The 21033-nt window shown below is 27.3% G+C and overlaps 2 protein-coding genes and 1 non-coding gene across 3 annotated transcripts; 2 read left to right on the top strand and 1 right to left on the bottom strand.

The window, feature by feature from the left end:
* Nucleotides 1-1273: 1273 nt before the first annotated feature.
* LOC124940404 (uncharacterized protein At4g14450, chloroplastic-like) lies at nt 1274-1840 on the top strand. Its single transcript, XM_047480919.1, has one exon. The coding sequence runs from the start codon at nt 1342-1344 to the stop codon at nt 1687-1689; it is 348 nt and encodes a 115-aa protein (XP_047336875.1). The 5' UTR covers nt 1274-1341; the 3' UTR covers nt 1690-1840.
* A 15574-nt stretch (nt 1841-17414) lies between these two features.
* On the top strand, nt 17415-18955 carry LOC124940221 (protein PSK SIMULATOR 1-like). The gene has a single exon (XM_047480711.1). The coding sequence runs from the start codon at nt 17588-17590 to the stop codon at nt 18887-18889; it is 1302 nt and encodes a 433-aa protein (XP_047336667.1). The 5' UTR covers nt 17415-17587; the 3' UTR covers nt 18890-18955.
* Nucleotides 18956-19263: 308 nt separating this feature from the next.
* Nucleotides 19264-19334, bottom strand: TRNAG-GCC. The gene has a single exon. It is a non-coding gene; the product is annotated as a tRNA-Gly (tRNA).
* Between the last annotated feature and the right edge of the window lie 1699 nt (nt 19335-21033).

Here is a 21033-nt window from a genome sequence, read left to right on the forward strand (position 1 = left end):
CTTATTAGATAAATACTCATATGTTTAATGATATTTTATTTGAATTGTTAACGTTAGATGTGTTTCATGTGATTAATTATTCTAATTTATTCTTCTTATTTACTCCATATTATTAGACAATTATTCTAATTTATTCTTCTTATTTACTACATATTATTTGACGTATTCGTCGTACATTTGAATAAATTTAATATTATTTACATACCATAATTTATTTACTAAAATTATTTTAACACTTACAACTCAATTGGGACTTATTCATGCTTATAAACTGAAACTAAAACTAAAATGTGACCTATTTAATATGGGTATAATTATGTTTGACTAAAAAATTGTTTGATTTTAAAATTATTCTTAAATTGTTAAACAATAGTTTTTTATTCATATAATAGATTGTGATACATAATAAATTATTATTATTTTATAATTTTGAAAAACTAACCAAAAAAAGAAAAAGAAAAAAAGACATTAACCCATATACTCTAACTTAAAAATGTTATAAATGATAATTAAAAATGTGAAATTTAAGTTTTTAATCACTAGTCTATCATTTTATTTTAAATGCATTAGTGCATGACTAATATACCATTATAATGAAAATTATACAAATTTCCTCATATTAATACAAATATATATTGTGAGCTCTCATCAAACATAATTAGATAAAGAACACTTATATATATTATAATTTTTTTTACTTTAAATAAGGATAACTAACGTTCACCTTCCTTTGAGAATTAAACCGTGACATTTTATTTTCTTAGGTTACTCTTTTCACCATATAAGAATAAAAACACTTATATTACTAATCACTTAAATGCACCGTAACCATAATAAGAATTGAACTTAATACATAAATAAGATAAGTTCTTTAATCAAAATATATTTTCTAATATGAATCTCCAATCTCAATTTAGATTTAAATTTGAGTTAATCTAAATGATTTACAAATTTATTCTTCCATCTAATGAGAAAACATGATGAAATATTTTTCATGTAATAGAAAATTTTGAAATCTTAAATTTAAAGAATTATGTTATGCTTACACATTTTATTCTTTCTCTAACATATAACATTATTTATAATTATTAAATTTACACAAAAATATTTTTTTTAAAAAAGGTCGACTTAGAGAAGCCGAGCCGACAAGCCGTAAAGATCACATCTTTTTGACCGTCTTTTCTTTTGAAAAAGTGGAGCCCACATAGAACGTGTAATCCACATGTCCCATTATATAATAAATTCATCATCTTCATTTCTCTCCGCAAAACCGTTTTCTCTCTCTTCAATCCATCGATCAATCAATCAATCGCCATTAATATCAAGCTCCATTCCAAATCAATGGCGGATAAGAAGAAGCCGATGACAAATCTCGCCGGCGCACGGCGACAATCGAGTCGATTGCAGCGTCAAGCGCCGGCTTCGTTACAGATTAATCCGATCTCCGATTGGAACGTCGCGATTCCTCTTCTATCTCCTCTCGTTACATCACCTGAATCATCACGAGATTGGACGACGCTTGAGATGAAGAAATCATCATCATCTTCCTCCGCTGTTCACCAAACAAAGGATCTGGAGAAGACACCGACGACGGTATTTAAGAAGTGGCATCATCCTGCATCTCCGTTCTGCTATGAGTCTGCTCCTACTCCTCATTTGATGCCGTTTATCGTTGATAATCGATCATAGCTATGGTTTGATTTTGTTTCTTTAAATGTTATATTCTGATTGATTTATATATATCTATCTCTGCAATTTGGGAATGGAAAAAATCAATTTTGTGTACAGAGGAATGGATTTTGGATGTGAAATCAATCATGAACATGATCAATTACTTGAATTAGTTCCTTTAATTGCATTGTTGTTTGAAGAATATGTTGAAATCTGAAATGAAACTCCAAATCTGAATCTTAACCATATAATATAGCAGTTTATCCTACTTTGGGTGGATCATATAGAAATAATTGTTTATAATATAATAAACAAAAATTTATTTTATCTAATTTATTAATAATAATAATAATAATAATAATAATAAAGTATATATTGCTCAGTGGCCCCAGTAATATCTTATATTGTTTGGTTATAGAATTTTAGGATAAAATATATATGTATAGATTGTAATAAGTTCATTTAAATTTGAATAATATATTAATTTGGAAAGTGACATTTAAATAAATTTTATTTTAGCAAGAAATTATTTTTGTTGACTAGGATGTTGGTGAAAACAAGATAGGGATTAATAGATGTTAAAGAACAAATAATTATCCTTTGAATATTGATTTTTTTATATGAGTAATTATAGGTGAGCAATCAAATTTGTAGAAATTAATTAGAACTTAAACTATTTAAAACCGAATTTTAAATTCATTCTCAAATTAAATGAATATTCTTAAAATATTATTTTTTATATTAACTTTTATAACTTTTTAATATTATTCATATATTTTTCAATGTTATAAATTATACCATAATATTTTAATATCACCCTATTATATTAAATTTAATTGTAAATTAATTATAAAAAATTAATAATACAAAAAAAAATATTATAAAAAAGAACATCGTATAAAATAATAATGATCGATAAAACAAACATTATTACAAAAATATCATTAAATATTCTTCATTATTATAATTTTTTTTTAGACATTATTATTAATTTTGAACATTATTATAAATTTATGTTACATAAATAAATTATATAAATTAATTAAAATAATAAATTATATAAATAAATTAAATAAATAAGTTTAATATATAAAATATACCTAAACTAAGTTTAGGGGTTAAAAATGAAAAAAAGTTTTGCGATTGTGAACCGTGTAAACGCATATTTGCAAAATGGGTGAAAATCATTGGGTTTAAGAATGAGTATTGGAGGAAAAATGACTGAAAACCCATTTTGAGTTTAGATATGGAGTACGGTTGAAAATGCTCTAATGATTAAACATATTCTTTTTTCTCCCTTCATTATTAATTATCTTTTCTTTTATTTAATAAATTTTAAATACATGTTTATATATTTTTTAGAGTAATAATATAGAAGGTTAATAAATTAAAATATATATTATATTTGATGAATATGTATAAGATAATAAAAAATTAAATATAAAAATTATTAATTATTTTTTATTCAAATTAATTATTTCTCTCATCCATTAATTTTTAAATATTTTTTATTAATAATTAATTAATTTATGTATTTTAAAAATTAGTAATTATAAAAAAGTGAATAAATTAAATTAATTAAATGTATAAATATATTATATTTAATAAGTACCTTAATTTTAAATCAAGTGAGATAACAAAAAAAATGATGTTTATCAGCTTATGAGGACACAGTTTCGTCTAATTCTGATGAGATTAAACTTATTGAGATTAGAATGAATTTTTAATAATAGGATGAAAGTTTGTAATTTTTATAAATTTTATTCTTGATTTTGGTATTTTCAAACTAGCTAATACTTTTCTTTTTATTGAATGTGATAAAAGTTTTTGTTTTGAGAGCATCTATACCTTATGTATTTGAGTATGAATTTTAATTGTGTGAGAAACATTTTAATACTCTTCAAACATTTTCATTAACAAAGTTAGACTTGTTATTCGAAAGTAGATGTATGTCTAATTTGATCGAACCATTATAAATCTCGTGTTTGCGTTTTTTAGTTATTTTATTTCTCATTATAGTTTTTATCTTTTGCAAATATGTCTTCTTCATTGTTTTATGGTCTACAATTTATCCTCTTAGTTTGTTCAATGGAGGTACAAAACACCTTTAATTTCTTTCACCTCCCTCCAATATTGATATCACTCGTGATATTATGAAATGAAATATATTTCAATGCATAAAACACCACTAAATAATTTGTCGAAATAAAAGAGAATTATTAAAAAATGCAAACACAAGATTTATAATAGTTTGGCCAAAACGAATTTATATCCACTTTCAAAATACAAGATACATCTAACTTACTATCAAGAATGTTAAAAAGAGTATTATAAAGTTTCTTTCACAATTAAAGAGTATTTGACTTTCTAAGTCTCCAATTACACGTTTAAATAAGCACTAACTAAGTTAATATCAATATTTTATTCAAAATTCTAAAAGAATCTCCAAAATATTCTTACCATATTTTGTTAGTTATATTTTCATAATAAAAAATATATTTTTTATTTATGTTAATTTTACTTTTTTATATCAAAAGATATAATTTTTTTTAATTTAATATATATTCTTATAAAAAATTAATATATATTCTTATATTAAGATTATATACCATAACAATATTATAAATTCATTCTCAATAAATATATTAAACGTATTTAAACGTAAAACGAATAAACTAGATAATCAGAAACAAATAAAATAAATATATTGAAATGATTAAAATGTATTAAATATATGATCACAAATATATTATAAGAATTTAACAAAATAAGCCTACAAATGGAATTTAAAATGATCTTTGTGGGGGAAGGCTTGTTACATTAAATATATTTTTTGTTCTTAAGAAAATATCTGATCAAAAGATAATCAAATTGCCAACAAATTATTTATCCAACCAAAAATGCAAAATATAAACCAATCTAAGCACCTCTTAATGGACACATGCATGAATTATTCCATATTCATTTAGTTCATCGGAAACCCTCAAATAGTTTTGAACATTAAAGAACAATGCATTAGACTACAAGGAGTAGTCTCAATACTTAGTTTGTAAAGGGAAATGTAAAGACTTCAAATTGATACAACTTTTGGCTGTGTTTTTGTTTTGTTCCATTAGGGTTTTCTATGGGTTTGTCGGTCAATGTTAGTTGGTTTCTCTAGGTTTGTCTTTCTTTATGGTTTACCTTCAACTTGTAGTCATGTTTGTGCAATTTAGCCTTATCTTTAGGCTATATTTGCTTCTTGTGAGATATTTTGATTTATAACAAAAGAAAATTCGATCAGCTTTTACGAAATCAGAATTATTATGTTTTTTAAAATGGTCCTGAATGAAGACTCGAATTCATGATCCTAAAAACACGACTTCATGTGTTCTATCACTAAGATATGAGTCTCTACACTAAATAAGAATTAATCAATTCAATGTATTAACTGTATTATTAATATATGATCCTTGGGCCATTTGAAAATACCTTTTTAAATTGAGTTCAAATAATATCGATTCGGGTTTAGATGATAAGTCGTAAATAAATTTATTTAAAATTACTTACTTTGTCCATCATCACATGTGAACGTAGATTCATATGAGATTTTGCTTATAAAAAATATTTTTCTCACACAAATTCTTTTATTATAGTTTTTCATTTTTAAATGCTTCGGGGTTGAAGACTCGAACCCTAAGTACATGAGTTTATGTGATCTACTACTGAACTATGTGTCTCCATATTAAATCATTGGTAAGTCATTTAGCGGTACTTCTATCGTCACTTAAAAATTACCGGTCATTTAGTTTTATTCATTTTGAACTGATTAGATTTGATTTTAAGTTTGAATCAAGTTTTATTACATTATTACATTCAAATTGTAAAATTACATTCCATTAACAATGAATTAAACCAACCCAACCCAACCCAACCCATGCATGTGGTATTATAATATGACACACAAGTTTTTCTATAAGAAAAAATGACACGTAAGTATTAGTATTAAAATCAAACTTTGGTTAGAGTGACCAGTCAAAGACAAATGAACATGTATTATTTTTAATAAAATCCAATGCAACAATAATAATAATAATAATAATAATAATAATAATATCCACTCGCAATGCAATGGTGACAATGCATTGGACCCTCTTACTGCCCACTCAATTTCGGATCTCTTTGTTTTATTCTGGTCTGACAACTAACAATATTATTTTATTTAAATTAATATTTAAAGATAATTTTTTTTTTTATTGAATCTCAAATCTAACTCAGAATTTGAACAAATCAAAACAAAGTGGAATAATTAAAAAAAGAAATTGAGTGGGACTTTAAAAGAAAAAATGGGTATTTGAAGAATAAATTTGAAAGTTGTGTTTGTTGACTGTTTGTCCACCTCACACATAATCCAATGCATACGTGTCGATAAGAAATGTAAGAAAAGTTAAATTATATTATTTTTAATTACAATTATTATATTATAAATTAATTAGCATAGTCTAGACATCTTTGATTAATCCAATGGCATTTTTAGAGATTTTCAATAATATTCTTCTATGTGACAAATTGACCATAATGATATCGTCATCATCATATGATAATGCTGGCTTATTTAATCTAGATCTATATATTCCTTTTTCGACACACACACAACTTTGTTTTTGTTATTTTTGTTATAAGATATTATAAAGTATTTTTATTGGTATTAAATTATTTAATTTTTTTAAAATTTAAATATAAAATAATATGTTAATAATTTAACTTAAATAAATTTTTTTTTTTTTATCGATTCTTAAAACAGTATCTCCAATAAAGACCCAAATAAACCAAGAAGCTCCAAGTTAACTTTTGAAGGTTAGGACCAATTCCTAAGACATTGTTCTTATTCAGGTTTTTTAAAATAATTTAATAAAATCAATTATCACGTCACTCTCTCTTTCATTCATAAAATCAATCAATTATTAACCAAAATACTAAAATATCTTATATTTTAAATTATTAATATTTATTTTATTTATATATATATAAATACCCTTTAAGTTTTTTTACTAAAAAAACATAATTATTTTCTCAAAATTATCATCCATAATCATTATTTTATCCCTCCAGATTATTTAAATAACTTGAAACAAACAGGTCTAAGTTATAATTCTATTATAAAATAAGAGTTATATTAAGAAAATAAATTTATCATTAAGGATAAATAGTAAATCAAACTCTTAGAGTTTTAATTTTTCAGACTTTGAGAGTATATATTTAATTTTTTTTAGAAATAAGTATTTTGTACAAAATAATGCTGTTAAAATCTCGAGTTGACTTTTACGATTTCACATAAGGTTTGACTCTTACGATTTCACATAAGGTTAATGAGTATGATTTTAAGTAAACTCTTAAATAAGTAAACTCTTAATATTTTAAATTTACAATAATAAGATTTTACGATTTTAAGAGTTTATAAATAATTTCGATTTTATGTTTTAAAAAAGTATATTTATATTTAAGAATTAAAAAATAAAATTATTATTTATTTAAATAAATTATTTGTTTAAGTAAAACTTTTTTTATAGTGTTCTTTACTTATTATTATTTTTTAATTAATTTTATATTTAAATATATAAATTTTTAAAATTGAGTAAGTATAAAATATTTAATTAAATACATAAATAATAATTATATATAACTAATATTTTTTCAAATTAAAATTTTATGATTTAAAATAAACTTTAAATATTATGAGTTTACACTTGGTCAACTATTTTATACAAACTCTCTATTTTACAATTTTAATCAAAATCACTCTCGCAATAACCATTATATTTAAATTGTAAAAGTAAAAAATAAAAATAGTTTTATTTTTCTTTCTTATAAAAAATATTTAAATTAAATAAAACATTTTAGATTAAAAGTTAAAAATAATAATATTTTGATAGAGCTTATACATCTTATACCTTATAACTAGTATCAATATAATTAGTACCAAATACATAAGAGTATGTATTAATGGAGCCTCCTTCAATGGACTGACTATATATGACATGCTATTGGGCCTTAATGTTGTGTTGTCTAAAACAAGACCAATGATAGGTATCTCCTATTCCCCTTTGAACAATTTTTTTTTAAGGGTGGAGAATTTTCTTTTATAAGTATATTTTATGAAAATTATATTTGTGTTTGGAGCGGAGTTGGAAATATACAAATATCATCCCGTCTTTCACAGTGAGCTATCGATCAAACGAAAATGTTCATCACAAACGGGATAATTTATAATGAATAAGATAAATACAAAAAAAAAATTCAAGAAGGGTAGTAGTATAAGTATTTTATCGCAAAAAACATTCATTAAGGTTTCACACGACAAAACATGGCGGTCCCTTACCTTGAGCCATGATTTTGCAAATCTGAATCTTATGATCTGTTGATTATGTTGTAGGTTTTAGATGATGATCTTCAGGTTTACTTCACAAGTGATATATAGCCTTAGATTGTTTCTTTATGTTCTACCTGATCATTAATTCATTAGTTTTCACGAGGTCTGAAATTTGAACATAATTGTTAAAATTATATGAATTTTATGTTTTAAAAGAAGAATCGTATTATACTTATTGTTAAACTTTTACCATTTTAAATTTATGATTTTAAAATTTACAGTTTACAAATCATTTTAACTTTAAAGGATTTTACATAAACAAAATGAATTTGTATTTATAAATTTAAAAAGTGACTTTTTTTATTTATTTTAAATATAACTTCATATAATTATTTTTATAACTATTATTTTTTTTTTGGAAAACAGTTTAGTGCCATTTAATTAAAAAAACCTAAAAAGGGGAAAAAAATACAAAAGTTTAAGATCAGATCTAGACAATTTCTAGATTTGATAATGAAACAATAATTGAATTACAGACAACAACAACAATCAATTAGCGTGTATAACATTTTTACTTTAATTTTACTTGTAACTTTCTCAAATAAAATATCCCATATCTGACAGAGCTTTCTATTCTCTTTATTTTTTTTCGATTCCTCTCTAGGATTGAATGAGTCCATTTCCATCTGAATTTATATCTCCCCAAATATCTTCAGCAGTTCTACTTCTTCACTATGAGTTCTTGAATTTCTTTCTTTCCAGATATTGTAGATTACTGCTCCAAAGTAGCATTTCAACATACTTAAATAGAAGGATCTTCCTTTTGCTTTATTCTTCATTCATTCTTGGATTTATTCCCATGTTCCTGGAAAGTTGATGATGTTCATGTTTGCAGCATAGCTTCTCCATATTTGTATTACAAAAGAGCATTCCCCAAATAAATGGTTTATGCTTTCCTTAACTCCCGAACATAGGATACAGTTGATATCAAGAATGTTTATATATTTTCGAATTCTGTCTTTTGTTGTCAACATTTTCCTGTATACCAGCCAGAGAATAAATTGGTGACGAGGAATAATCTTTGGAGACCATACCACATTATGTCAATCCACCTCTTATCCTCTTGTTCTAACCATTTCCCATGCCTTTCTTGTAATGAACTTCTCGTTGCTTTCTGTTTTGCAGCATATTTCATCATTTCTTTTATTAAGTTGCTTTTGCCTCATTAGGTTTAAGGATTCTATCGCCTTCTGGAATACGCCTCAGAAGTGAATCACATTTACCTTCATAAACGTCTCTAAATGTGTACTTTATGTATTCTCTTCTAACTCTGCTTCCTTGCATTTCTTCTTTGAATATAATGAGAATATTATTCAGCCAGGGATCATGCCAGAATAGTACCCCTCTTCCATTTCCAATTGTGGTTTGCACCATTTGAAAGACATCTTTTTTGTTTTTAGGATCTTCTTCAACGACCATGCCATTCTTTCATTGATGCTTTGTGTCCAGATACTCTGCTCTTCTTTCATAAATCTTGTATGCACCCATTTGACCCACAGAGAGTCCGCTTTCTTCTCCAACTCCCATAAGCTCCTGATGGTGAGGGCTTTGTTCCATTCAACATAACTTTTTATTCTTAGTCTGTCTTCTTCTATGGGAGTGCAAACATCCTCCCATTTGACTTTTTTGCCTCCTCTACCTTGTGTTCCCCATATATAATCTCTCATGATTCTATCGAGTTCAGCCATTACTTTCTTTGGAATGACTATCTGTTGTGCCTAGTAGCCAATAATTCCAAAGATGACTCTTTTAACGAGCTCAATTCTACCTGCATAAGATAGATTTTTCGTAGCCCAACCCAAGACATAATTTCTAACATTTTCTACTAGTTGTCTGAAGTGATTATATCGAAGTTGTTTTGATGACAGGGGTACTCCAAGGTATTTCACTGGTAGTTCACCTTCCCTATATTTTCCTTCCTTTCTTCATTAACCCCTCCATAGAAAGTCTGCCTTTTGTCCTCATTGATGTATAAACCTATAATACTCGAAAAGATTGTTAGAGCTTCTTTCATTATAACTATTAATTATTTTGTGTGTGATTTGATTTTTAGATTAATTTTATAAATAACTATATATTTTTTAAGTTCAAATAAATTATTAATTTTATAAGTTTATAATTTATTGAGTCAAATATAATTTAAAATTAGCATAAGATTCTATTTCATCTCTAAAAAAATATTTTTAAGTGGTTGAAGTATTATTTTTTATCCTGGTTTTTATAATCAGAAAAATATTCTCAACGAATGGTGGGTCGTTTATTAATACTCTCTGATTGTAATGATCATTTCTTGAGTTCATGTACATCTCCTTCTTAGCAGTAAAAGAGATGAATATTGGATATAGATTTTTTTTAACAAAGAGTCACTAAAATGGATATTTTAGTTGAAGCTCCTCTTACAATTATCCTCCCATTATTTTTTTGGGTTTTTTATTTTTTTGATCATATATATGTAGATGGTCAGTTATCACTTTGTATAACATTTTTCATCGTTGCTTACCAATACTCGTTTAAGGATAATTTTCATTGCCGCTCAGAATATTTGATATCCGACACCATTTGATCGGTTTGTTCGGCTTTCTTTACTTCATCACTCATCGTTATGGATCTTTAGAGTCACACTAAAAAAATATTGTTTGATCTTTTTTAATAAATTTTAATTATTACAAATATGTTATATTATTTAATATCTATATTTTTATTTAATTATTTTGATTTTGTTGACATTATTTTATAATTTAATTTTTTATAGGTAATTATTTAAAATTATTTAAAAAAAATACTTATTTAGTCAAATTTGCACAAACCTATCTAAACTTTAGAAACCTAGCTAATAGAGGATATAAAAACAAAAGCTAAAGGACCCTAATGAAATCATTTTGGATACACCAATTCAAGTTTGACCCGATTATACATCTTGTATTCATGCATGATTAGGTCGGATGATTCTTAAGCAATTTTTGTAAAGAATGTAAATATAATATTTTAACGTTAAAAATTAATAAAAGAGAGTAAAAACTTTAGTAATTCAATTTACTTGCTAGTTGACACTCAATGATTGTTTGTATCCAATTTATCAATAATTGGTCTATTAATAATTATAATTGATAACATGACACTATTAAGAAGGATATTAAAAATAGTAAAAGGCTACCAAATAAAGGAAGACATGTGTTAATTAAAGGGACCGGGGAAGAAAAATAAGGATTGTAGCTATTGTAGGCCATATATATCAACTTTGTTTTAGGTATTCTACTCCACTAAAATATGGTTCCAAACACAAACAAACAAGAGAATGACAAGGAAATTAATGAATAATATGAATTGGTTGGATGATCAAAAGAAAAGCTAAGTTAGATCTACTTGGTATTTTCTTCTCATCACTTGCAATTGGATTTAGATCGGTCCTAATTGTCCTTTTGTGTATATATTAGAATCAATTCGTGTGATTCTTGACGATGACATGTAAATCAATGCCAAAGTGTGTCGCGTGCACCATGATTCGTTGATCATTTGCATGTGGATTTCTAGGGTTTATTATACAACTTATTTCTTCATTCATTTTGAAGGCCTAAACTTCTTATAGTTTATGGAAAACAATTTAATTATATTTATTAAAATATCATCAAGCCTTTAAATTTCTTAATCTCTTCGTTAAGTTTTGGCGAAATGACCACTTTAGATATTATCAACCATTGAATATTCAGAGGTAATTGATAAGATTATTTGCATGTCTTAGCTTTTGAGATGAAGTTGTCAAGGTTCTCAAGATTTGAGTTATTAATTTATAATTTTTAGAAGTTGGCTCACTCATACATATATATATATATATAGATGCAGATATTCAAAACACTGCACACACAAAAAAAGGAATGAAAATTATTTTCAATAAATATATATGATAATGATAAGTGTTACAAAGATGACCATAAGAAAAAACTACCCAAAATAACGTGAAGATTTTTAAGAGAGAAAAAATATATTCGAAAAACAATATTATCACCAATATCTCATTATTAAAAAACAAAGTGGATATATATACCATAAAAACCAATATCACTTAAGGATGGTAAGATCATATGGATGAAAATCTTATATATATATATATATATATATACATTAAAAAAAACAATGCTTAATGGGACAAACTTATGTGGGAGTCAAATAAATTAATTAGTTTTTAACCAATGTTTGTCCAAAATATAAGATAAAGATTGATCAAAATATAACCTTGTTTGTCTTAATTAAGTACTATTAGGTCAAAATAACTCTGTACTTATCTTGACTTCAACTAATTATCATTCTTGCATCAAATTTGATTATCATTAAAACACTTTAATTAATTAATTGGAGTGGGAGTTTTGAATTATTATGCATGTAATTAGTGATTAGTGACCTGCATGAATTTGATTATTTTATCTCGGTGTACTCAAGTACTTGGCATTGGCATAATTAAGGTTATTGCATCAATCACGGAAATGTGACAATTAATATATATTAATATATATGATTAATATCCATAATAATAATAATAATAATAATAAAATATCCATAAAGTCATGCCCCTAATCTACCTTCAACTAGAAAAGCTTTCTAGTATTGACTCAACAACTTATGACATTGATTGGTTCTATTTCGTTTTCCCAGTGAGAGCAATTTCCAAGCTTCTTAAAGGGTAATATATATATTTATTCCCTCTTCAAGCCTAGTGGTAACAAGAGGTGGATATCCCCCGACCTTCATGAGGTCTTGGGTTCTGCGCCTGGTTAATTGGTTAAGTATGTTTGCGGGCTATGTACTTAACCCGTGGGGATTAGTCGCACTCCATAGAAATAGCGGAACCCAACGTTCTCAAAAAAATATATATATATATATATATATTTAAATTATTATTTTTTTTTTTTAAATAAATTAAAAAAAAAAAGTTTTGGAGCTCATAATAAATTGATCATTAATTATTAATTGAGGGACAAATTAAATAATTTTTTTATTAATTTTTACCTCTTTATTCATAAAACTCTCAAATTGGTGGCCATATTGGCAACCAATCACTATACAAGTAAATATATAAACAATTTATTTATTTTTTCTAAAAAAAAGTATATAATTATTTCATTTTTAAAGCCTTAGATATGGCTGGTAAAGACACTATACAAGTATATATATATAAACAATTTTTTTTTTTGAGAAAAGTATATAATTATTTCATTTTTAAATCCTTAGATATGGTTGGTAAAGGGCATTAAAGTAAACATGGAATTGTTTTTAAAAAAATTGGTTTTTTTTGTTAAAAAAATATAAGGTATTAATATATATTGATAAAATAATTATTTAAAAAATTGAAAATATTTTATTATTTTGATTAATAAATTAAGTAATATAATTAGTGGGAGATACCGAATACATATGTTGTTTTTGATTACGGTTGATTTTTTTTTTTAAACCAGCCAAAAGAGGCTAGTTATTTTTTTTTTAGAATTTTAAAATGAATTACTAATAATTTAAAAGTGAGTGAATATAATTGATATTTTCTTTATATATATATATATATATATATTGTAATTAGGTGTGGAGTGGTTGATGAAAATGTTTATTGTTGACCTTTTTGTGACTAATTGAAGACTTAAAATTCTAGGATTTATTTAAAGAGGAACAAAGATCGATGATTAATTAAGATTCAGTTTAGAGTAATAGTTTATTATATTATTAGGTTTAATGCAATTGCTTCAAAATATTAAAATAGGTTAATATTATTCATTTAATAAAATATTACAAATCTGAAAATAATTTGACAAGAATCGTTTTCTTAAAATAAAAGTAAAAAAAATTACTTAATATAAGTGTAATATATATATATATAACCTGTTAAAAATTTAATATTATAAATTATTATAATAATGTAAATGTATTACATTTTAAAATACATCAATAATATAATAATAATCTTTTATATTAAAAGATAAAAGGAAATTATCAACATTTATTCCTTTCTTACACAATTTTTAAAAAAAAAATTAATTAATATTATTTAAGTTAATATTTTAATTGAATACGTGTAGTTTTAATTATATATTATAATTATAAAATAAATAATTTATTAATTGAATGAGAATCTAAATAGATTTAGAGAAATTGTTAATGTTACGTTGAGTAGCTTAGGTAATGTGACTAATTATGTTTATGTTGTTTCGTGTGTATACTTGTGTTTGTGCTCGTGCTCGTGTTCAGTCCGTATCGACTCATAGCCGTGTTACAATCGTATAAACTCATAATCGTGTCGTGATCGTGTCGTCTCGTGCTTGTGCTGTGTCCAACCCATAACCCGAATGAGATAATATTGTATTGTGTCGTTTCGTATTAATATCATGTTGAATCGTGTTGATTCATATTGATCCAACCCATTGTCCAACTCTATGTGTGGTTGAAGGATGATCTAAAAGCTCGAGCTGTCATATAAGGAGCGGGATCAAGAGAATACGACGACGACCAATCAACAGAGAAAGTGCTGACTAATTTACTTCCGGATCTATGAAAAGGTATGGCAACAGAATTTGTTTCTCCAACCCATTGTTTATCGTTTAAAGTTGTGAAGTTGTCAGAAAAACCGTAGTTGACGGTGATATCATGCTGTGAATCGTAATGGACAAGTGAGTTGTCAGTAGTTATCGATCGGAGGAGAATAAGAATAGGGAAGAAGATGGAGTTGAAAGTATTCGAGAAAGGTACTAGTGGATGCAAACCCATGATTATCTCGGGGAATTTTTTAATGTGGATGGTTCATCAATTTAGATACAGAATCGAAAGAAAGACACCCTTCTTCCTGCGCACAAAATAGATCTTGGGTGCTGTGTTTTACAATCTTCTAACTTTCATTAAAGTTTTCAGGAGAACTCGGAGGGAGAGCTGGAAGTTTCCAAGCAAAATCGGAGGGAGGGTTGGAAGTTGCATATTATTTATGAAATTATATATTAAAAGAGGATTGATAAACTCAACGAAAGATTCAACGAAAGCAGGTCCATGAATCCGACGTGGCCTGCCAGGTGTCTCCACGTCCTAAAAGCGCTCATTTTTTGGTCCTAAAACCACTCATTTCGGGAAGAATTTTTCCCGAAACCACTCATTTCGGGAAGAAAAAAAATTCCCGAAATGAAAGTTTCGGGACCTAAAATTACCGTTTTGGGACCCGAAATTACCGTTTCAGGACATTTGAAAAAATTCTCTCTCCTACCCACGTGTCATGCCACGTTGATTCGTGGACTTACTTTTATTGAATATTTAGTTGAGTTTATCATTAAACTCGAGTTAGCACGGCACAATAAACTCGTGGACACGAATTAATACGACACAAATATTTTGAATAGGTCATGACACGACAAATACGTATAAGATTGAGAGACGACACGACACGGCACGTATAAGTTTGAGAGATGACGCGACATGATTAAAAGTCTAACACGACTTGGGCCCAAGTCGAATACAACCGTTTATGCATGATGCTCAACTCTAGAAGCACCCAAGCATACATTGAGCCTTTGCTCCCATGAGAGAGGAGTCGCGTCTCCCTTGCTACTACCATCACGCTTATTCTTGTGAAGACGATTTGCGAGAGTTCCATGTACTCGTAAACAAGTATCATTTCACGACCCTCGTTATGATATCCTATAAGAGAGACAAAGTGTTTGTGTCAAATCTTGGAAAGAATCTAAATTTCTGAATTAAATTATTTCTCTCCCTACCTAGATTCAGGACTTAACCTTTTAATTGCAACTATTTTTGTCTTATCATTAATAACTTCTTTGTAGACCTTACCAAAACCCTCTGTCCAATCTCTAATTCTTTATCAAAGTTGTTGGTTACAGACAAATGAAAATCTAGTGAAATATTTTTACTCCAACTTCTTTCTCTCCATTCAAGAATTTGGTAAACGATGACATTCAAAAGAGAAACCAAAATTATAACAATAGTTGCAATGAAGGTTGTGGACGACTTGAAATTAACTAGAGTATGAAATTAGGTAGAAGTGAAGGCGGATGAATTTGTAGCCAGAGCCGACATGGGAGGTGTAGAGCTGGGCATCGTGCCTAGATGATCGTATTCGACTAAGACAAGTCGTGTTAGACTCACAATCGTGTTGTGTTACCTCGTCTCTTAATCTTATACGTGTCGTATCGTGTCCTGACCCACTCAAAATATTATGAGCTTATCAATTTTTATTTTATTATTATATTATTTGTTGCCACTTTCTTTCATAAAACGTGGCCATATGGCAACCATCACTATAGAAGTATATATTTTTTGAGAAAATTTCATTTTAAACCCTTAGATCTGGTTGGTATAGGGTATTAAAGGAAACATTTAATTATTTTTTTTAAATTAGTGTTTTTTGTTTTAAAAAGGAAAATGTAATAATATATACTGATAAAATAATTACTTAAAAAGTAGAATGTATTTTATTATTTCGATTCATAAATTAAGTGAGGTAATTAATGAGAGGATTGATAAAATGATATTTTGATTATGGTTGATTTTTTTTAAACCCAACTGAAAGAGCCTGTTTATTTTTTGAGAATTTTAAGAATTATTGAATGGTTTAATATTGTAACAAGTTATAAAGTGTAATACTATTTTAGGAACTATGTTCATATTTAGACAGTAATAAGAGCATTGAAGAAAAATTCATGAAAAAATGATTTAAGTATCCCTAAATTAATATATTTTTGACCTTGGACATAGATTTGCAAAATAATATAATAAATATAAACTAATAATCATTTCATAACTATAATAATATAATTGGTATTTTATATATATATATATATATATTTGTAATTAGCTAGGAGTGGAGTGGTTGAAGAAAATGTTTATTGTTGACCTTTTTGTGGCTAATTGAAGACTTAAATTCTATGATTTATTTAAAGGGGAATAAAGATTGATGATTAAGATTCAATCTAGAGTAATAGTTTATTATATTATTAGGTTTGATGCAATTGCTTCAAAATATTAAAATAGGTTAATATTATTCATTTAATAAAATATTACAAAACTGAAAATAATTTGACGAGAGTTGTTTATTTTTTTAAATAAAAGTAAAATATCAATTATTAATTATATATATATAACCTAAGTTATAAATTTAATATTATAAATTATTATAATGATTATTCTTAAAATTTTAGTTATTTAAATTAATATATAATAATATTAAAATTATTGACTTTTAAAACAAATTTATTTGAAAAATGGAAATACTGATAAATTTCCGTCAAACCCAAATGGCCCCATTTATAACCATTTTCTTACTATCTTTTTGAATTTACCAGAAAAGTAGAAAGAGAAAGATTCTCTCTTTCTTCATCTTCTTCATTCTTTCTTTCATATATATGATCAAGCTTCTTCATCTTCTTCATTCAAATTCAAATGATTATGATTGCAGCTTGATAAGTTCATCAGCTTTAGCATTCTCAAATCTCTTCATTGCTCTCAATTCCGATCGAATCTGCATCAGAAATGGTGGCGGAGCCTTGGCTTTTAAGAATGGGTAGCCAGGTAAGTTCAAATCTCAAACACGCTCTTCCAATTCAATCCAATACAAAAACATCGAAATCAAATCATGAACACAAACAAGTTATAGGAATTCTCTCATTCGAAATTGCAAATCTCATTTCAAAAACCGTTCACCTATACAAATCTCTAACTGTTCGCGAGATCTCCAAGCTGAAGAACGAAATCTCCGAATCCGATGGACTAAGAAACCTAGTTTCCTCTAACGAATCTCATCTTCTTGATCTCGCGTTTATAGAGAAACTCGATGATCTAACTCAAATCGCTGGTGTAGTTTCTAGATTAGGTAAGAAATGTACTGTCCCTGTTCTTCAACGGTTTGAGCATGTTTATGGAGATATAGTGAAAGGAGATATTGATGTGAAGAGAGTTGGATTTCTCGTTAAGGATATGGAAGGTATGATGAGGAAGATGGAGAGATATGTTAATTCAACTGCGAATTTGTACAGAGAAATGCAGATGTTGAATGAATTAGAGAAAGCAACGAAGAAATTCAATAATCATGAAGAGACACGGAAGGTGTTCGATCAAAAGCTTCAATGGAAGAAACAAGATGTAAGTCATCTAAAACAAACTTCTCTTTGGAATCAAACATATGATAAAATCATCGAGTTATTAGCTAGAACAATTTGTACCATCTACGCCCAAATCAATATCCAAAAACAAGGGTGGGTAATTCAAAACTCGACAATTGGAGGGTCTGGGCTAGCTTTACATTACTCGAAAGTGATAATCATAATCGAGAAATTCCTCTGCTACCCAAATCTAGTTCGAGAAGAGGAAGCTCGAGATGATCTATACCAAATGTTACCGAAAAGCTTAAGAAGGTCCCTTAAAACCAAATTGAAGAACATGAAGTCTGATTCTGATTCTGATTCTGATTCTGATTCTGATTCTGATTCTGATTCGATGATCAATGATTGGAGAAGGAAGGTGGAGGAAAAGGTGAGATGGATTGGGCCTCTTGCACATAACATGATTAGGTGGGAAAATGAGCGTAATTTTGAGCAACAACAAATGTTATCGAGAACCAACAACGTTATGTTGATGCAGACATTGTATTATGGTGATAGGATTAAGGTTGAAGATGCGATTTGTGAAATGATTGTGGGGTTGAACTATATATTTCGAGATGAGCATGAACAAAAACGAGAGGATAATATGGTATTGGATTGTGATAGTAGTTGCAGCTTTGATTTTGAAGATTTTATTGAATGGCAAATGGATCATCAATCAATCTATGTATAGATTCTTGATTATATGATATGTATATGAGATGTACATTATAGTTTCACTTCATTAATATTGATTGTTAATATTATTGTTATTATTATGTATTTCTAGTGGGAAATTTGACGAAATGATCCTTCTAATAGGGGTAAATGAGTTAGTGACCGGCACATAATTTTAAATGTGCTGGTGACCAATTCATACTTTTTTTTACGAAATTGTCTCTATCGCGAGACGCATCCGGATGCTATGTGAAAAGTCCACAATCGCGAGACGCACCCCCGGTTGCAAAAAGCAACCAACAATACACAACCGGCAATCTGATTGCGGACTTTTCACATGGGAAATAACGTCATAAAAAATATGAAGTGGTCACCATTTAAAAAATTAATTGCACCAGCCGGGAATTGAACCCGGGTCTGTACCGTGGCAGGGTACTATTCTACCACTAGACCACTGGTGCTTTTGTTTTAATCTTAAATATTAAATGATAATACACTGTACTATATTTTATATTTAAACGAAAAAATATTTATTTTTTTATATATGTAACGGCTCAAATTGCTACTACATGATCCAACTTATTTTATTTTATTAAATCTATTTAAGATTTTGTTTAAGTAAAAGAATTTTTTTTTAATTTTTTTTTTGTTTTTTTAATAAGTGTGTCACGTTTATAAATGAAATATTATTACAATTACTTTTTTAAATTAAGTATTATTTTTTTAGAGATATATGCCTTTTAATTTTTCTAAAATGGAATTGTTGAGTAAAAAATGTCTGATGTAAAAAATATTTGAGAAATTTTAAAGAAATATTTATTTTATATTTATTTTTCACCTAACTTTTTAACTACATAATTTTGTTTATTTTCCCTCAATTTGGATAATTAAGTATTTTTCCGATTAGAAATTACTAATATAGTTGAATGTATATTGAATGTTACTTGAAAAATAAGGAATTAGTAATTGTGTTTTATAGTTTCTTGATATAATATTCTTGATATAAAATTTATCAAAAACAATCAATCCATTCTTATCCATTATCAATTATAATTGAAACAACAAATTAGAAAGAAAAAAACAAAACAAATCAAACTATAAGAAGAAAAAACCAACTGACTCCATTTATATCTTAATTAGCACTAAAATGGGATGTTATATTAGGATTCTCATTTCTGTGATTCATTTTCACTTCAAGAGGTTATAGAAATTGTTCCACTTACATTTTTAGAGGCTTTAAATGTATTTTGATACTCATAAAATCTTATTTGGGGATAAAATTAAGTATGAAATTGACTAATATGAACTAGTTTATTTTAATTAATGTGAAAATCCAGAAATATCTATTATCTATTGGTGTTATAATGTTGTCATGATTTTGTAAATATATATATATATATATATATATATATATATATATATATATATATAAACTAGAAATCCTGATCCAACATTTTATTTTTCCAAGAGTTCAATTATGAGTAGTCGGGTCGGTCGGGTGGTAAGTAATAATAAGAAAAATAATGGTATAGTTATTGGGTCGGGTAATTTTTGGTAGATCTTTCGGTTCGAGAAGAACCCTACCCATGTTATACCTATGAAAAAATTGCCAGAGTTGCAGCCAGTTGCAGTTTTTGGTAGATCCTCCGGGTCGAGAAGAACCCGGCCCATTTTGATACCTAGGAAATGAAAAAATTGCCCGTTGCAATTTTTGGTAGATCATCCGGGTCGAGAAGAACCCGACCCATTTTGATACCTATGAAGAAATTGCCAGTTGCAGTTTTTGGTAGATCCTCCGGGTCGAGAAGAACCCGACCCATTTTGATACCTATGAAAAAATTGCCAGTTGCAGTTTTTGGTAGATCCTCCGGGTCGAGAAGAACCCGACCCATTTTGATACCTATGAAAAAATTGCCAGTTGCAGTGTTTGGTAGATCCTTCGGGTCGAGAAGAACCCGACCCATTTTGATACCTATGAAAAAATTGCCAGTTGCAATTTTTGGTAGATCCTCCGGACCCATTTTGATACCTATGAAAAAATTTCCAGTTGCAGTGTTTGGTAGATCCTCCGGGTCGAGAAGAACCCGACCCATTTTGATACCTATGAAAAATTGCCAGTTGCAGTTTTTGGTAGATCCTCCGGGTCGAGAAGAACCCGAC

This window comes from Impatiens glandulifera, chromosome 5 (assembly GCF_907164915.1).
Source record: "Impatiens glandulifera chromosome 5, dImpGla2.1, whole genome shotgun sequence".
Taxonomy (NCBI): Eukaryota; Viridiplantae; Streptophyta; class Magnoliopsida; order Ericales; family Balsaminaceae; genus Impatiens; species Impatiens glandulifera.

Coding starts and splice junctions, on each gene's coding strand:
- LOC124940404 (XM_047480919.1), top strand. CDS start 1,342: ATGGCGGATAAGAAGAAGCCGATGACAAATCTCGCCGGCGCACGGCGA.
- LOC124940221 (XM_047480711.1), top strand. CDS start 17,588: ATGGTGGCGGAGCCTTGGCTTTTAAGAATGGGTAGCCAGGTAAGTTCA.